A 13,590-nucleotide genomic window follows, 5' to 3' on the forward strand; every position below is an offset into this window, starting at 1 on the left:
GCCTGTTCATCTTTTGACGGCGAGCCTCTTGTGTGTGCGGACACCGCCCGCGGCTGCAAATCTGCGTGTGCGCCTGCAACCTACACCACAAGCACCTAGGTGGGCTACTCGGGCCAGTCCACTGCTTCACACGTGAGAAACAACTGAACGGCCCTACGGGCTCACCCGAGTAGGCGCCGGGTCAACATCAGCCGATGGAGCGAGAAGGGAGTTGGCGAGTCCAGTCGCGGCGGCGCAGGACCTGGCGGCGGCGGCGGCGGCGCAGGGACTGGGCCCCACAGGGGCGGCGTGCATGTGCATAGCAGAGGGGGCACGCAAGGCCACGTTGACGAGGAGAGTGCGGCGCAAGTGCGACCTGGTGCGGCGCCGTCCTACAAGCGGCGCCGGCGCGCAGGCTGAGACCTGCTGGTGTCTAGTTTGTGGTCTTTGCCGGCGAGCATAGCGTGGCACGGTGTGGGATGTGTTGCTGTTTGGTCTGTTGCCTGCTGTGCTTGTACTTGACAGCGGGACGCGGCCGGACGCATAGCGGGCGGTGCCCGTCCGAATCGACCCCGGCAATGCCCGCGAGATGGGTAGTTTTGGAACCTTCGACCTCAGACAGTGCACCAACGTGGCGTGCCACTTCGCCCCGCGAGAGGGAGAGCCATCCCTTTCTTGTTAATTCACCCAGTCTTCCACACGCCCATTTGGCTTCACCTGCACGAGAACACACAATAATCAAATTATTCACGGCCCTGCAGCGCCTGTTTGATTCCTTTGCGGCCGTCGCCACGCAACCGTTGACAAGCAACCGAGCGAAACAAGCCACCCCCTGAGCCACTCCGTACACCGACCCGCGGCACCTCTGGTTCCACACAGCCACACAGGATCAATCCGGGCGGCACAGCCGCCGCCGTTATTTGCCAATGCCAAAGGAATGCAGAGAGCTATAGCTGCCATAACCACCACCGTCACCTTCTCCATGCAAGCGACCGGTGGAAATGTGCGTGTGTGTGTCAGCACCCAGCCCAAAACGCGGGCGGGGTCCCCTAGAGTTCTGCGGTGCAGGCCCGGGGCTGCGGCGCGCGGGTGGACCACATGCCCCCCTCGCGGCGACTCGCGGTGCCACGTCAATAACCGGTGCCAGTTATTATATTCTTAACTCACATCCGTGCGCACACAGCCGCAGGCGCAGTTCATGCGATGCCACAGTTGCAAACATCTAGCCACGTCTAGCCTGGTCTGGTCGCACCCGCGTCGCCGGTTTCGTCCGTAGTACCGCAACACACTCACGCAGCACGCAGGCGTCTGCTCCTTGTGGGCGCTAGGAAGGAACACATGCCAACGGCGTAGGCTCCATGGCCGACCCGACACATCAACAAGTCTGGTGGCCCAAAGCCACACATGCAAAAAGAACTTGCGCCACATTCCTTGCGCAATGTTCAACTCCCCTACGACTGCCACCGGACTGGAGCATTGCAAACCTGTTGCAAAGTCTCACATAGCGGGCACATCACTTCTGTGCTTTAATGCAAACCTGGCAAATGCAAAGGCAACTGTCACACACTTAGGTGTCCGCATAGCCCTGACACGCACACACACTTTGCGCCACTGGACTACAACCCCCAGACCACCCCCTGCCGGGTGCACGCCCCCGCAGTAGCATACCGTGCAGCCGCCCGCACAACTCCTCCACTTGTGCAGCGCGAATGTGTGCGGGCAGAGATAAGCATCAGTCATCCCATACAACTCCAAACCCCGCCATGCAGCCCCATACAACTCCACACCAGATGACCTCCGGCTCGGCCGCAACCCGACCCGACCACCGGCACGCATCCTCACTGCCCCTCCCTACCAACTCAGCAAACTCCTAAAAAGGAGGCCATGTGAGTTGCGGTGTATCAACAGAAGCTCTAGCTGTCAGGCATGTCCCTCTCACACAAGCACTCGAACGCTCGCTCGATGAACACGCCTTGTGACAAACCGTGCTGCCTTCAGGCCCCCGGTGCACGCGGGTGAGAAATAACCGCTCCCGTCCACCCATCGCCATCCCCTTGCCAAAGTGCACCAGAATACATACCCTAGTAACGTAGTTGCAAACAAGAGTGCCCTCCCAACAAAAAAACATGAAGACCGCGCCAACCCTCATCAGCACCAGACGGGATCAAGACCAACGAAATGCCACACCGACACGAGACTCACATTCAAGCTTTCTTTGCACTCTATTACTTTTTGCCCCACCTACTGGCTATTACTGAATGGCGGGCGGCGGGCGCAGGCGCGCTGTCTGGGGCCCCAGCGCCGTTCGGGAGACGGCCCGCCCCCACAGCCATGGTTCGTGTTGTGCGTATTTAATGCAGACAGTGCCTTGTGTGCTCCTGCTTTGCGAGTTTGCATACTAATCTGCTTTGCTTCCAAATAGCGTATAGCAATCCATGTATGCCCGATTGCGTAGGGTAGCAAGGCACGGTATACGATATAGCCATCGGCGGCCGCAGCAGTTGCTGCCGCAGCCGGCCGATCACCTGCTGCCGCTGCCGCCGTCGCAGCCCGCCGCCACCGCCTGCGCCACCTCCGCCGCGGCCTGCACCGCGCCCACCGGCGCGCCCGCCACCGCCGCCACGCCCACCGCGCCACGACCCAGGCCGCTCGCACCAGCCGCACCAGCCGCACCAGGCGCTGGCCCCGGCGCGTTCACCTTGAGCAGTTTCCGATACTTCTGCACGAACAGCCCTCGCGACTTGATCAGTGCCGGCACGCAGCCGCTGAACACGAGGCCGCCGGCGCGCATGACGCCGTCATCTCGGCCCAGCGTCACCATCATCACGGCCAGCGTGCCGCCGTTGGGCTTCCAGCGCTGCAGCTTGGGCGCCGGCCCGCCCGCTGCCTTTGCCCGCGCCAGCGCCTGCGAGCACGCAGTACACACCGTGGGGTGCAGGTGAAGGTGGCGGCCAGTGCTGGAAAGGAAAGGATAGGCAATCAATGGGCGGGTCCTCAGCTGCCCAACACATGTCGACGCCCACGCTAACACACGCAAGCCCCCACGGGTTTGGTTCTGGTGATCCGTGTGCCCGCAAGCCCCCTTCCTATTGCATTGGGTTCGGTTTCGTTTGGGCTGGTATCTACAACCCCCACGCCCCCCCCCCACACACACCCGCACGCACCTGCAGGCTGGCCGCCGCCAGCTCCGCCTGCTTGGCCGCCAGGAAGCCCAGCTTGGTCTCGGGCACGTTGTTGACGTCCCCCAGCGCGAACATGTGCGGGTGGCCCTCCACCTGCAGGCTGGGCAGCACCTGCGGGGGCGGGACGTGGGGGCGGGAGGGAAGGGTTAGGGAGAGGCCGGAGGGCTCAAGAGCATTGTTGCGTCGTTGTGTGCATCCGTGGCGCTTACACGGCGCCGCACACTGGCAGCGCCTCACATGACCACTACTTGTATACACACATGACCACACATGCCCGTGTTCCCACCTTGACGGCGCCGCGCTCGTCCAGGCAGCCCGCCAGCTCGCCGCCCGCCATGAATGCCGCCGCCGGCCGGCTGCCCGTGCACCACAGCACCACGTCAGCCGCCAGTGAGGAGCCGTCGCTCAGCCGCACCACCGACGGCAGGCCGGCGGCGGCGGCCCCCGCGCTGTCCAGCAGTGGGTTGTGGGCGTGGTGCGTGTGATGCCCGCCGTCGGGGTGGGAGGCGGCGGCGGCGTGGGAGTGGGCGTAGCTTCCGGCGCCGGACCAGGACCGCTCATCAGGCACAGCCGCCGCCACGGCGCCGCCGACGGCGGTGTGAGCGCTGCCGCTGTGGGTGCCGGTGGCGGTGGTGCCGGTGGCGGAGGTGGCACCGAGGGACGGGTCGTCGGGCGGGGGCTTGGATTCCACGCGCCGACCCAGCATGACCTGAGCGTGACAGGGGTGTATGCAAGGGTGCGCAAGTTGCGTTCGCAGCGGCAGGCCGGTTGATGATGGCAATAATGAAACGCGCCTTCAACAGTAAAAGCACGCTAGCATGCGCGCAATCCCTTTTCATTAACCCACAAACACCCACGCACATGCCTCATCTCCCACCTTGACGTGGTGTGCCTCCAGCCACCTCTGCGCCGCGGCCCCCGCCCGCGGCGGCAGCTCCGCCAGCAGCCTCTTGCCGCCGTGCACCAGTGTGACGGCCTTGCCCGCGAAGGCGTCCACAATCTCCGCCGCCATCTCCACGCCGCTGGGCCCGCCGCCCACCACCAGCACCGACTTGGCGGAGCGGATCTCGCCCTGCAGCTCCTGTGTGTGTGTGTGTGTGTGTGTGTGTGTGTGTGTGTGTGTACAGGAGTGCGCAGGTGCAAGTAGACGCGTTAGTGTGTTCGTGTGTTTGTGTGATGCGTGTGCGTGTGTCTGTGCGCTGCGTGTGCGCGCCAAATACTCGTCCGTCACCACTCACCCACGTGCCCAACCTACTCCGCAAGCACCAGCCGCTCTACAGCCCACCTACACCGCGCCTACCCTTCCTCACAACCTCCCCCCCCCACACCCCCACACCCCCACACCTTCATCTCCGCCAGGCGCTGCCCCCGGCTGGTGGCGGCCGCCGACTTGAACAGCTCCGAGGTGGAGGAGCCGGAGCACACCGCCGCGAAGTCGAATGAGATCGTGTCGCCGCTACTGAGCAGCGCCGACTTTAGGTGCGTGTTCGGCACGAGCAGAGGGGGAGGAGCGACGCAGGAATTCAGTGTTGACAAAGGATTTGGTGACCACGCGTACGTGCATGAAAGATGGGGGTTTGGAAGGAGGTGCAGGGCGAGAGCCGGAGGGAGTGCGGTCTGGCTGACCGTGAATATCTGTTAGGCTGGGGTCTTTGCCCGTGGTGTCCAGACGTGGTGTCAAACGCGCAGTATTGTGTGAGTGTGTGTGCGTGTGTGTGTGTGGGGGGGGTTGTTTCAGCTTGCACTGAACATCTCCCCTGACACGCACCTGGGATGTCAGCTGTGTGACACGTGCTTGGATGACCCGCCCTAGGTCCGGAATGTCCTGTGGTTGGGCGTACGCAAGGGGGAGGCAGGTTCAGCAGGAATCCATCCCGAGGCTGAGGCTCACAGAAGACCGAAACGCGGTCGGCGTCCCGCCCTGCTGCTGCGAGTGCTGCTGCTGCTGCTGCTGCTGCTGAGCGTCCTGCGCGAGGCCGGAATGGAGGCGGTAGCACAGCCCCCCGGTCACGCAATTATATCCCGCCCCCGCAGGCCCGGCGGCCGCACGTGCTGGCGCCAAGGGTCGATTATCCGCTGCCCCCACTGGACGTCGGCGCCCTACGACTATGGCGCATCCCGTTGCCCGTCCGCGGTGTGTGGGGTGCGGCACCATCACTCCCAGCCGTCCAACAGCAACCTCGGGCCACCGGCCCAGCCGCGCTGCCCACTGCCTCACCAAGCCCTTCCTCCCAACCTGCCCCCACGACCTATCCCCCTTGACCTCTGCCCCTCCCACCCTGCTCCAGTGACCTCAACCCCCCCATCGCTTGCAACTAACGCCTCCGCCTGGGCTCCGCTCGTTTTAGGTGGTTTTGGTTTAGTTTGGGCTGGTATTTACAACCCCCCACACACACACACACACAGCGGCACCCACCCAGTAGTTGATGGCAGCCGCTGCCGCCACCCGGGGGTCCATCAGGCCGCGTGGCGTGGCCCATGTGATCTCAAAGTACTCCTTACTGCAACAGGCAGGCAGGAGGCGGAGCGGGTGGGAGGGGAGGAGGGGGTATGGTGTGAAGTGGGGACGGGTTGTGGGCACCGTGGCACGTGCCGGCACTGCGGCCAGCGCCAGGCGTGCCCAGCTTCAGCCGTTCACGGATACCGGTACTATGCATGCATGGGGCTACAAGAGGTGACGCTCCGACAGGCAGTGCCAGGCGTTACGTCGAGACCGCTGCGTGGACGCGGCCACTGCCACGAAACCCTAGTTGTAGCAAAACCCGTGGCCGCTGCGCCGCGGCCGCTGCGCTGCGCAGCCCTGCGCCCCCAGGCAGATGGTGTAGGCCGTCATTGCCCAACTGCAGGACGTAGCGCATAGCGATGGCAGGCTAGGGAGCGACGCGAAGCGACCCCCCCCCCCACGTGCGTGCAGGACCCGCCGCGAGAACGTGTTGCAATAATTTCGGTCACCAGCCGCGATGCCCGCGCTACCAACGTGTCAAGTAAGACAAGATATTTGCACTCACGGGTCGACGAGGGTCACTACGAAGCTTGAACAGCAGCGCTGAGCAAGGATGACTCCAGCGGGTCCGCCACCAAGGATAAGCAGTCGTGGTTTATCGGCAGGCATGCCTCCGTGACTATGCAGCTTATAATCTGCGCTGCTGCCAGCTGGTCGAAATGCTTGAGGCCCAACAACACCGCTACTCGCTTCTGTTCAGGACGCGAGCTTGTATGCGCCCTGCTTTGCGGAAAAATGTCTCGATATGGCTGTAGGCTGCCAGAGGCAGTGGAAACACGCGGTGTAAGCTCCGAGGCGTCAGACAGAAACCACGGTCCGAGCCGGTGGCGCCAAAGATAGAACCCAGCGCTTAGTACTATATGACTGTTGTCGCAGTGCTGTTATCTCTAGAGCGAACTAATCTGCCGCTATCTTTGCGCAGTGCAGGGCTTGTACGCGAAGGGCGGCTCAGTTAAAGGGACGAATGGATTCACAAAACCGTTCAATGGAGTCGCGCGGCGAAAAGTCTGCGGTGTCTGCAAAGGGAAGATACAATTTGATTCGCTCGCTTGGCCTGACCAGCACCACGGGGGCCGCCGAGAGCATAGGGGAGCCCGTGTGCGAGAAATTATTACGAGTGTCTAATCCCCTGCAGATAGTGTGGCACAAAATATGCAAGCTGAGATAAATTATACAATTCATTTGATTCGAGAAACCTGGAGTGATTAGCATGTGCACCAACCACTCTTCCCGCACATTCCACCCCCCCCCCCCCGCCCTGTCCGTGCCCCTCCCACGCCCTCCCTTACTCCGGGTCCCCGGCTCCCGCCCACGCTGCCGTATGCACCAACGTGGTCAACCAGTGCAAGTATATATTGTTTGACTACCAGTACTATTGTATTCATGTTCAGGCATCTCCGCTTCTCTAATTCCCTCGCCCTCTTCCTATTTGGTAGAACAGTTCCTCGCATCACAGCCCACCCAGGTTTCTCTTATCATGCCCTATGCGCGGCCTGCTGTCAGCGGCTGGGCGAGGCGACGCGGGGAAGCTCAGCCGTGGGCAAGATGCCGAAACTGAACGCAGAGTTTGCATGATAGTTGCTGGCACTGAAGGATATCGTGTGACACCGAGCATGCGGCATGGAGTAACCTCCTGGGCCCCCGGACTGGCGGTGTGTGCCGCGAGTGACCGGCCGTGTGGTTCAGCACTGTTAGTCTGCGTTAATCTGCCTCCGGCCCTGCAGCAGCACCCAGCTCAATGCTGATCTTCGCGATGTATATTTAGCTCACCCGGTTGTCCCCGCGCAATGGTCGAACTATGCTACCACGGAACGGTCATGGCGCATGTCAAGAGTGTAGAGACAAGGATGAAGAGTCAAGGCGAGGAATGCTGCTAGAAATCTCGAATTGGTTGCGGGGCAAATGTGTGTGTGTGTGTGTGTGTGTGTGTGTGTGTGTGTGTGTGTGTGTGTGTGTGTGTGTGTGTGTTGTCGTGTTGCAGGGAAGCTCGGGCTCTTATCTGCATGCATCGAGCACTCGGCATAGCTGTTTGAAGGACCGTGTCGTGCCGTATGTGTGGTGTGTCCACAGTCCACACGGTGTCGAGAGAGCGTCACAACACGGGAAGCAGGGGAAGTGGTGCAGGCCTGCAGGGGTAACTTGGAAACGCCTCCACGACACGTACCAGGCCCCTGCTGTGCTGGAAACCAAAGTTGATTTCCCCTGTCGTTGTGCCGTCGGGGACTTGGGAGTTTGTGTTCTGCGCGGTACCGTAGTTTACAGGCTGAGCCCGCAGGCGGACTCGAGCAAGTGCCGGTCCGGCACCCCCACTGCGCAACACCTACCTTTTATTGCATAACGTCACAGCCGCTGAGTTATCTCGTGGACGAGTATCGTGTCTAGCTACCGGTATTCGACCGGAAGGATAAGGTCTCACGCCTCACGCACCTCCTCCTGAACCTCCGAGCACAAGTGTGCAACGAGCTTACGAACAAGGTTTCCCATGACACACATAATTCATGTTTGGCACAGGAAGTATGACTTCGATCCCTCCCCCCAACCACCTGGTCCCCCGCTGTCCATCATCGCACCGCCACGCAAATGCGGCTCACGGCACGCCACGTAACGCCGCATTCATAAATCTAATAATAAGTATGTTTGTTCGAGTCACGTATGTACAGGCCCAGTCAGCAGGAGGTGCAGCCCCATAGATAGCTGCCATAGCGCTGCCCCATCCACGGCCACAGACAACCCGCCGCTCAGACCCCCTCCAGCCCCCTCCACACCGCCCGCATCATCCTCACACGCGCCCCGCCGCCTCCCGCCCGTCGTTATCCTCACACGCCCAGCTGCTTGCGGTAGTCGTCTACGAACAGCCCCTTGGACTTGATGCTGGCGGGCAGGCAGCCGCCGCACACGTTGCCGTTCATGCGGCACACGCCGTCGCCGCGGCCCAGCGACACAATCATCACTTGGTTGCCCATGCCGGGCTTCCATGCGCCCAGCTTGGGGGAGGCACCGGGCTTGGCGGAGATCAGGGCCTGCAGTGTCAGCAAGAAGTGAGCGGGGGCGCGGTGCGGGCGGGGTGTGGCTGTGGCCAATCGCACCCACCAGCGAACAGATGACTCCCCATAACAACCATGCGCCGCACAGCAAGCCACACGCCGCACAGCCAGCAGCGCACACGCCCCGCCCCGCCCCGCCCCGCCGGACCACGCACCTTGAGGCTCACTGCCACCAGCTTGCCATGCTCCGTGGCCAGATAGCCCCTGCGCGCGTGCGTGCGTGTGTGGACGTGCGTGAGGGAACCGCAAGGGAGAGGCTACCACAGAAACTAACCGTGTGCTTCTGGACGTGCATACACGCGCTTGTATTGGAGAGAGCAAAGAGAGCACAAGGTTCGGAGCAACGGGAGCCCGGCTCTCCTGTGTGACCCAGTTCAGGCACGCACAACCTGGCGTTAGCTAGCGTGATTACCGCCAACCAGCCAGCCAGCCAGCCAGCCAGCCAGAGGCCACACACAAACGCACACTCACAGCTTGGCCTCGGGCACGTTGTTGACGTCCCCCAGCGCGAACATGTGCGGGTGGCCCTCCACCTGCAGGCTGGGCAGCACCTGCGGGGTCGGGAGGTGGGGTTGGGAGGGAAGGGATAGGAGAGGCAGGAGGGTATAAGAGCCTGCGTGGCTGTGTGCATCCGTGGCGCTCACACGGCGCCGCACTAGCAGTGTAGCAGAAAGTCGCAAAGAGCCGCATGATCAATGAACCCTGATGATGTCCAATAATGCCCACGAGCCATGCCCGTGTTCCCACCTTGACGGCGCCGCGCTCGTCCAGGCAGCCCGCCAGCTCGCCGCCCTGCAGGAAGGCGGTGTTGGGGCGGGCGCCGGCGCACCACAGCACCACGTCCGCCGCCAGCGTGCGACCCTCCTTGCCGTCCAGGGTCAGGCTGACGGGGCCGCGGCCCTCGGCTGCACGGCACACACATGTGCACCCGGCAGTGGATGTCGTTAGAGTGCGTGTTTATTTGGGGGGGGGCTAATCCAAGAGTGCGGTAAGCTGTGCTGTGTGCGGCACGAGCGCCGGCATGCCGGTGCAGCAGCTGCGCATCGCACAGTGGCCTCATGGCGACAGGCGCGACGACGGTACCCTCGCAATCACAAGCAGCACTGGACTCACGTTTGCCCTGCACCGAGGTGTTGAGCAGCACCGTGACGCGGTGCGACTCCAGCCACTTCTTGGCGGCGGCGCCGGCCTTGGGCGGCGTGCCGTTCAGCAGCTGCGCCCCCGGATGCACCAGCGTCACCTGCTTGCCGGCGTGCGCCTCAACAATCTCGGCCGCCACCTCCACACCCGCGGGGCCGCCGCCCACCACCACAATGGACTTGGAGGCCTTGATGTCCTCCGTGAGCGCCTGAGGGTGAAGGTGGGTGCGTGGGCGGGGGAGGGGAGGGGCGGAGGGAGTGCACGCACAGCCGTGTCAGCAGGGGCGCAGCAAGACAGCCAAGGCCGGGGTGGCCGAGCTCGCAACACTGCCTCTGTCACTACTCCGTATGTGCGGCGGTCGCTTTCTATGCTATGTCTGCTATGCCATGTCTTCACAAACCTGCCTCGCCTATCAGATGCTGCTACGTTAGCGCCAGCCCCAAGCAAGACGACTCCGACATCACGGCCCTGGCCCCTGATGTTCATGCTCACCTTCAGCTCCGCCAGTCGCTGCTCGCGGCTGGAGGAGGCGGTGGATTTGAATGCGGTGTCGCTGTAGGAGGAGCCGGTGGCCAGGGCGGCGTAGTCGAACGACAGCGTTTCTCCATTGCTCAGCACAGCAGACTGCGGGATTGATGGAGACGGGTTAGGGCAGCAGGGCGTGGAGGGCGGGGCAGGAGGAGCTCGATTGGGCATGGACGTGGACGTGAACACAGGGACATGAGACCTTGCCCAGGCTCCGATAAGCTGCGCGTGCAGTCGTCTTAGCAGTCCGCAAGCACGGGAGGGTCCCGAGGGAGCGAGCTCGCACGCACCTTGGCGGAGAGGCTTGTGACTGTGGCCTGGACGAATCGCCCCATGCCGGGAATGTCCTGCAGCAATGACATGACGGTGAACAAACACCCGGGGGACGGAAAAAGTTTGGTGAGCGGAGTTCCAGCTGCCGTTTGATGCACAGGAAGGGTGGCACATTTGGCACCCTGCATTCAGGGCTGTGTCCCATGCCTGCCGTGTGGGTACCACGCATGGCAGCTGTCGCTGACGGCATTGCTTGCCTACCTTGTAGCTGATGGCACTCCGCGATGCAACTTCGGGGTCCACAATGCCGCGGACGGTGGTCCATGTCAGTTCGAAATAGCTTTTCCTGTTTTGGGGGAAGGGGTGCAGCACCGGGTGTGTGTGTGGGGTGCGGGGGTGGGGGGGGGGGGGGGCACGGGGGAAGCGATACGCGGCGCAGTGCGGTGAGCACGGGCTCGGCAGCATGCTGCACGCGAGCGAACCAGGTGCAACACGACTGTGAATTTCGTATGGATGGCGAGTCTCACTCACGAGTCAACGAGGGTGACATCGGCGAACGCGCTGGCCTTCTTTGCTAGGGTGACACCCGCGAAGCCACCGCCGATAATTAAAACCCGAGGCTTAGGCGCCATGTTGGGCTGTCGGACGAGAAGCGTCAAGCGTAGAATGAACGGTAGGGTTCTCGTCGCCGTAGTGGACCTCCGTCGCAAACGGATTGAACTAGTTGGTATATGGGCGGATACATATATGGGTAAGGGACTGCATCGACTGGCGATGACGTTGACTGCCGATCGCAGGCCGGCTTGTCATTCTTGGGTGCAGCGCTGTAATGGTCGAAATCCCCAGTCAACTCGTCGAGACCCAGTTAAAACAAGTAAATAGCTTTACATATTACTGGTGCGTCGTTTACAGAACGACTCGGCCAGCGATTACCTGGGGATTACCGGCGGTTGGTCCACATTACTTGGACTGTGTTTGGCCAGTCTTCACGTGTCACACATAATATCGTGGGATAGATCAAGTAACCATGCACTAAAAATCGCTGCGCGCGTCGGCAGTCGGGACCGAGTCGCTTTGTCGGCATGCTGGGCCAGGACCTGTCAGTGACGAGGCTCGTCCGCAACGCAAGCCACCATGACACCGCTTCTTGACTGGGGGGTAGCGGATCCAGGTGCCGGGTGTACAGGGATAGTGAGGGAGGTTCGGCTAGCAGCACGCAATGTGCATACGGTAGTGTCAGGTACCGTAGTAACGAAGTGTCCCGTGAACCCGAACAGGTTGTATGTACAGGAGAGCATTCATGTACAATAGTTTGCGACGATGCACCCTTGAACAGGCGCCCGGACACGTGGAGGTGTGTGTGGGTGGAGAGGGTCGCTGGCTCCATGGACCTGCATGGACTGGGCTGGAGGCTGAGCTGTAAAGGATGTCCGGATATGGCCACGCTTCCGTGTCTGTTCCGTGCTTGCTTTGGAAATGTCTACAGCTGAGAACCAGATCATTGGCCCTGTGCGTCCGGACGCTAAGGGACGTCGGGGCGTGCCGTGGGGGAACTCGAAAGGCCTGCTGTGACGGCCTTCAATATGTCGTATTGATGGAATTTTACAGACACCGCAATGATATTGCAACTAGCAACTTGATGGCGTTTAGAGGATGGACACCTGAGGAGTGACCACCCGATGACGAACGCGTCGGCACCGGTCGGCAATGGGACAAAAGGCCCGTTCTAGACCGCTCGCTTACTACATCAACACCGCACCCGCACAACCACCACTAAGAGCATACGCGCTAACTAGCTTTCACTAACTTACTCGCTTGCTCAACCTAATCCAACCTGATTCGTTCAGGCCTCGCTCCCCAGGCGCAATGGTACTGTGATTGATCATCTGCCTCGTCGAGAACGTCGCACGAGGTGTCACAAACATGTTCCGCTCATGCGGCGGCGACAAGAAGCCTGTGGAAGGACCTGTGTTTGGCTATTCATGCGCCTACGCGCCACCAAAACAAAAACAGGCGCAGCCATACAACGCTAACAAGACTGGCTATATTGACTACAGCTCGCAGAAGCAGTAGCCAGCGGGCGTACACGCGTGTGTGACCAAGGTGCGCAGTGGTGCTGCACAGGGGTGCTGCAGGCAGGTGACTGGGCGTGGACGGTCTGTTCGGTACGGTCCGGGGTCGCTTACCCTGGGGCTTGCTGTGCATGACGAGTGGTCCTCAAATTGATGTTGACAAACCCCACGCCTTCTGGCTTCGTGCATGCAACGCAGGTCAACAACCTCTATCCCAGCGCTCTACACCCATGACTCCGGAGTTCTTTCCCCGCCACCTTAATCGGATGCTGCTGGCGAGTTCTGGATGATAACAACAGCGAAGATGAGTGTTGAAGGCATATGGTCGTTTGGCACGCCTGGGACAAGGCCCTGGCAGCTGGCGTCAAAGGTGCAGGTGTACGATACCGATGCGAGAGAGGAGCTACTACGCATGTTAATATATTCATCGGTTTTGATGTGATGCCGAATCGCCTGAACAGATATGATTGCAGAATGTGAGTGTGACAATGCCCAAGTGCTAGGCGGATCATCACATGAGCGCTCCCTAAGCCGCCACACATAGGGGTGCGTGATGAGGGCCATGCACCGCTTGTAAAGCGCGCAGCGTTGCTGTGCGTGGTGCAGGATGCGCATGTGCATGTAACAGCAGGCAACGCTCGGGTCGGTTGCCGATTGTATGGTTCTACGCCGTGGGTGTATGGTGTGGCATGTTACCATGCTGCAGCAACCCTGTGCCACAGCCAGCCGTCAGCCACGCAGGGATGCGCTCTGGGCGTAGGCCCAGCCAGCGCTCAGCCCAGCCGTGCATGGCAGTGCTGAGCTCCTGTTCAGGGGCGCGATACGGTATGCGCTCCGTGCTCCTTACTTGTACCCATGTTCGGCGTGCCTGA

The 13,590-nt window shown here is 61.5% G+C and overlaps 2 protein-coding genes across 2 annotated transcripts; both read right to left on the reverse strand.

The window, feature by feature from the left end:
- Positions 1 to 485: 485 nt before the first annotated feature.
- Positions 486 to 6,839, reverse strand: CHLRE_12g555803v5 (uncharacterized protein). The gene is made up of 8 exons (XM_043069085.1): positions 6,170 to 6,839; positions 5,578 to 5,662; positions 4,930 to 4,986; positions 4,506 to 4,634; positions 4,039 to 4,242; positions 3,448 to 3,870; positions 3,144 to 3,272; positions 486 to 2,884 (listed from the first exon to the last, which is right to left on the reverse strand). The coding sequence occupies exons 1-8, from the start codon at positions 6,271 to 6,273 to the stop codon at positions 2,501 to 2,503; spliced, it is 1,515 nt and encodes a 504-aa protein (XP_042919273.1). The 5' UTR covers positions 6,274 to 6,839; the 3' UTR covers positions 486 to 2,500.
- Positions 6,840 to 7,905: 1,066 nt separating this feature from the next.
- On the reverse strand, positions 7,906 to 11,359 carry CHLRE_12g556228v5 (uncharacterized protein). Its single transcript, XM_001703004.2, has 9 exons — positions 11,178 to 11,359; positions 10,908 to 10,992; positions 10,664 to 10,720; positions 10,341 to 10,472; positions 9,822 to 10,056; positions 9,456 to 9,613; positions 9,180 to 9,259; positions 8,864 to 8,912; positions 7,906 to 8,684 (listed from the first exon to the last, which is right to left on the reverse strand). Exons 1-9 carry the CDS (start codon positions 11,276 to 11,278, stop codon positions 8,481 to 8,483), a joined length of 1,101 nt encoding a protein of 366 aa, XP_001703056.1. The 5' UTR covers positions 11,279 to 11,359; the 3' UTR covers positions 7,906 to 8,480.
- Positions 11,360 to 13,590: the final 2,231 nt, after the last annotated feature.

Source organism: Chlamydomonas reinhardtii, chromosome 12 (genome assembly GCF_000002595.2).
Source record: "Chlamydomonas reinhardtii strain CC-503 cw92 mt+ chromosome 12, whole genome shotgun sequence".
NCBI lineage: Eukaryota > Viridiplantae > Chlorophyta > Chlorophyceae > Chlamydomonadales > Chlamydomonadaceae > Chlamydomonas > Chlamydomonas reinhardtii.

Excerpts from the sequence above, each read along its gene's own strand:
- CHLRE_12g556228v5 (XM_001703004.2), bottom strand. The coding sequence starts at position 11,278 with ATGGCGCCTAAGCCTCGGGTTTTAATTATCGGCGGTGGCTTCGCGGGT. Across the intron at positions 10,721-10,907 it reads GGAGTGCCATCAGCTACAAG|GACATTCCCGGCATGGGGCG; the intron begins GTAGGCAAGCAA and ends TCATTGCTGCAG. Across the intron at positions 9,260-9,455 it reads ACGAGCGCGGCGCCGTCAAG|GTGCTGCCCAGCCTGCAGGT; the intron begins GTGGGAACACGG and ends CCGACCCCGCAG.
- CHLRE_12g555803v5 (XM_043069085.1), bottom strand. The coding sequence starts at position 6,273 with ATGCCTGCCGATAAACCACGACTGCTTATCCTTGGTGGCGGACCCGCT. Across the intron at positions 4,987-5,577 it reads CGGCTGCCATCAACTACTGG|GACATTCCGGACCTAGGGCG; the intron begins GTGGGTGCCGCT and ends GCCCAACCACAG. Across the intron at positions 3,273-3,447 it reads ACGAGCGCGGCGCCGTCAAG|GTGCTGCCCAGCCTGCAGGT; the intron begins GTGGGAACACGG and ends CCGCCCCCGCAG.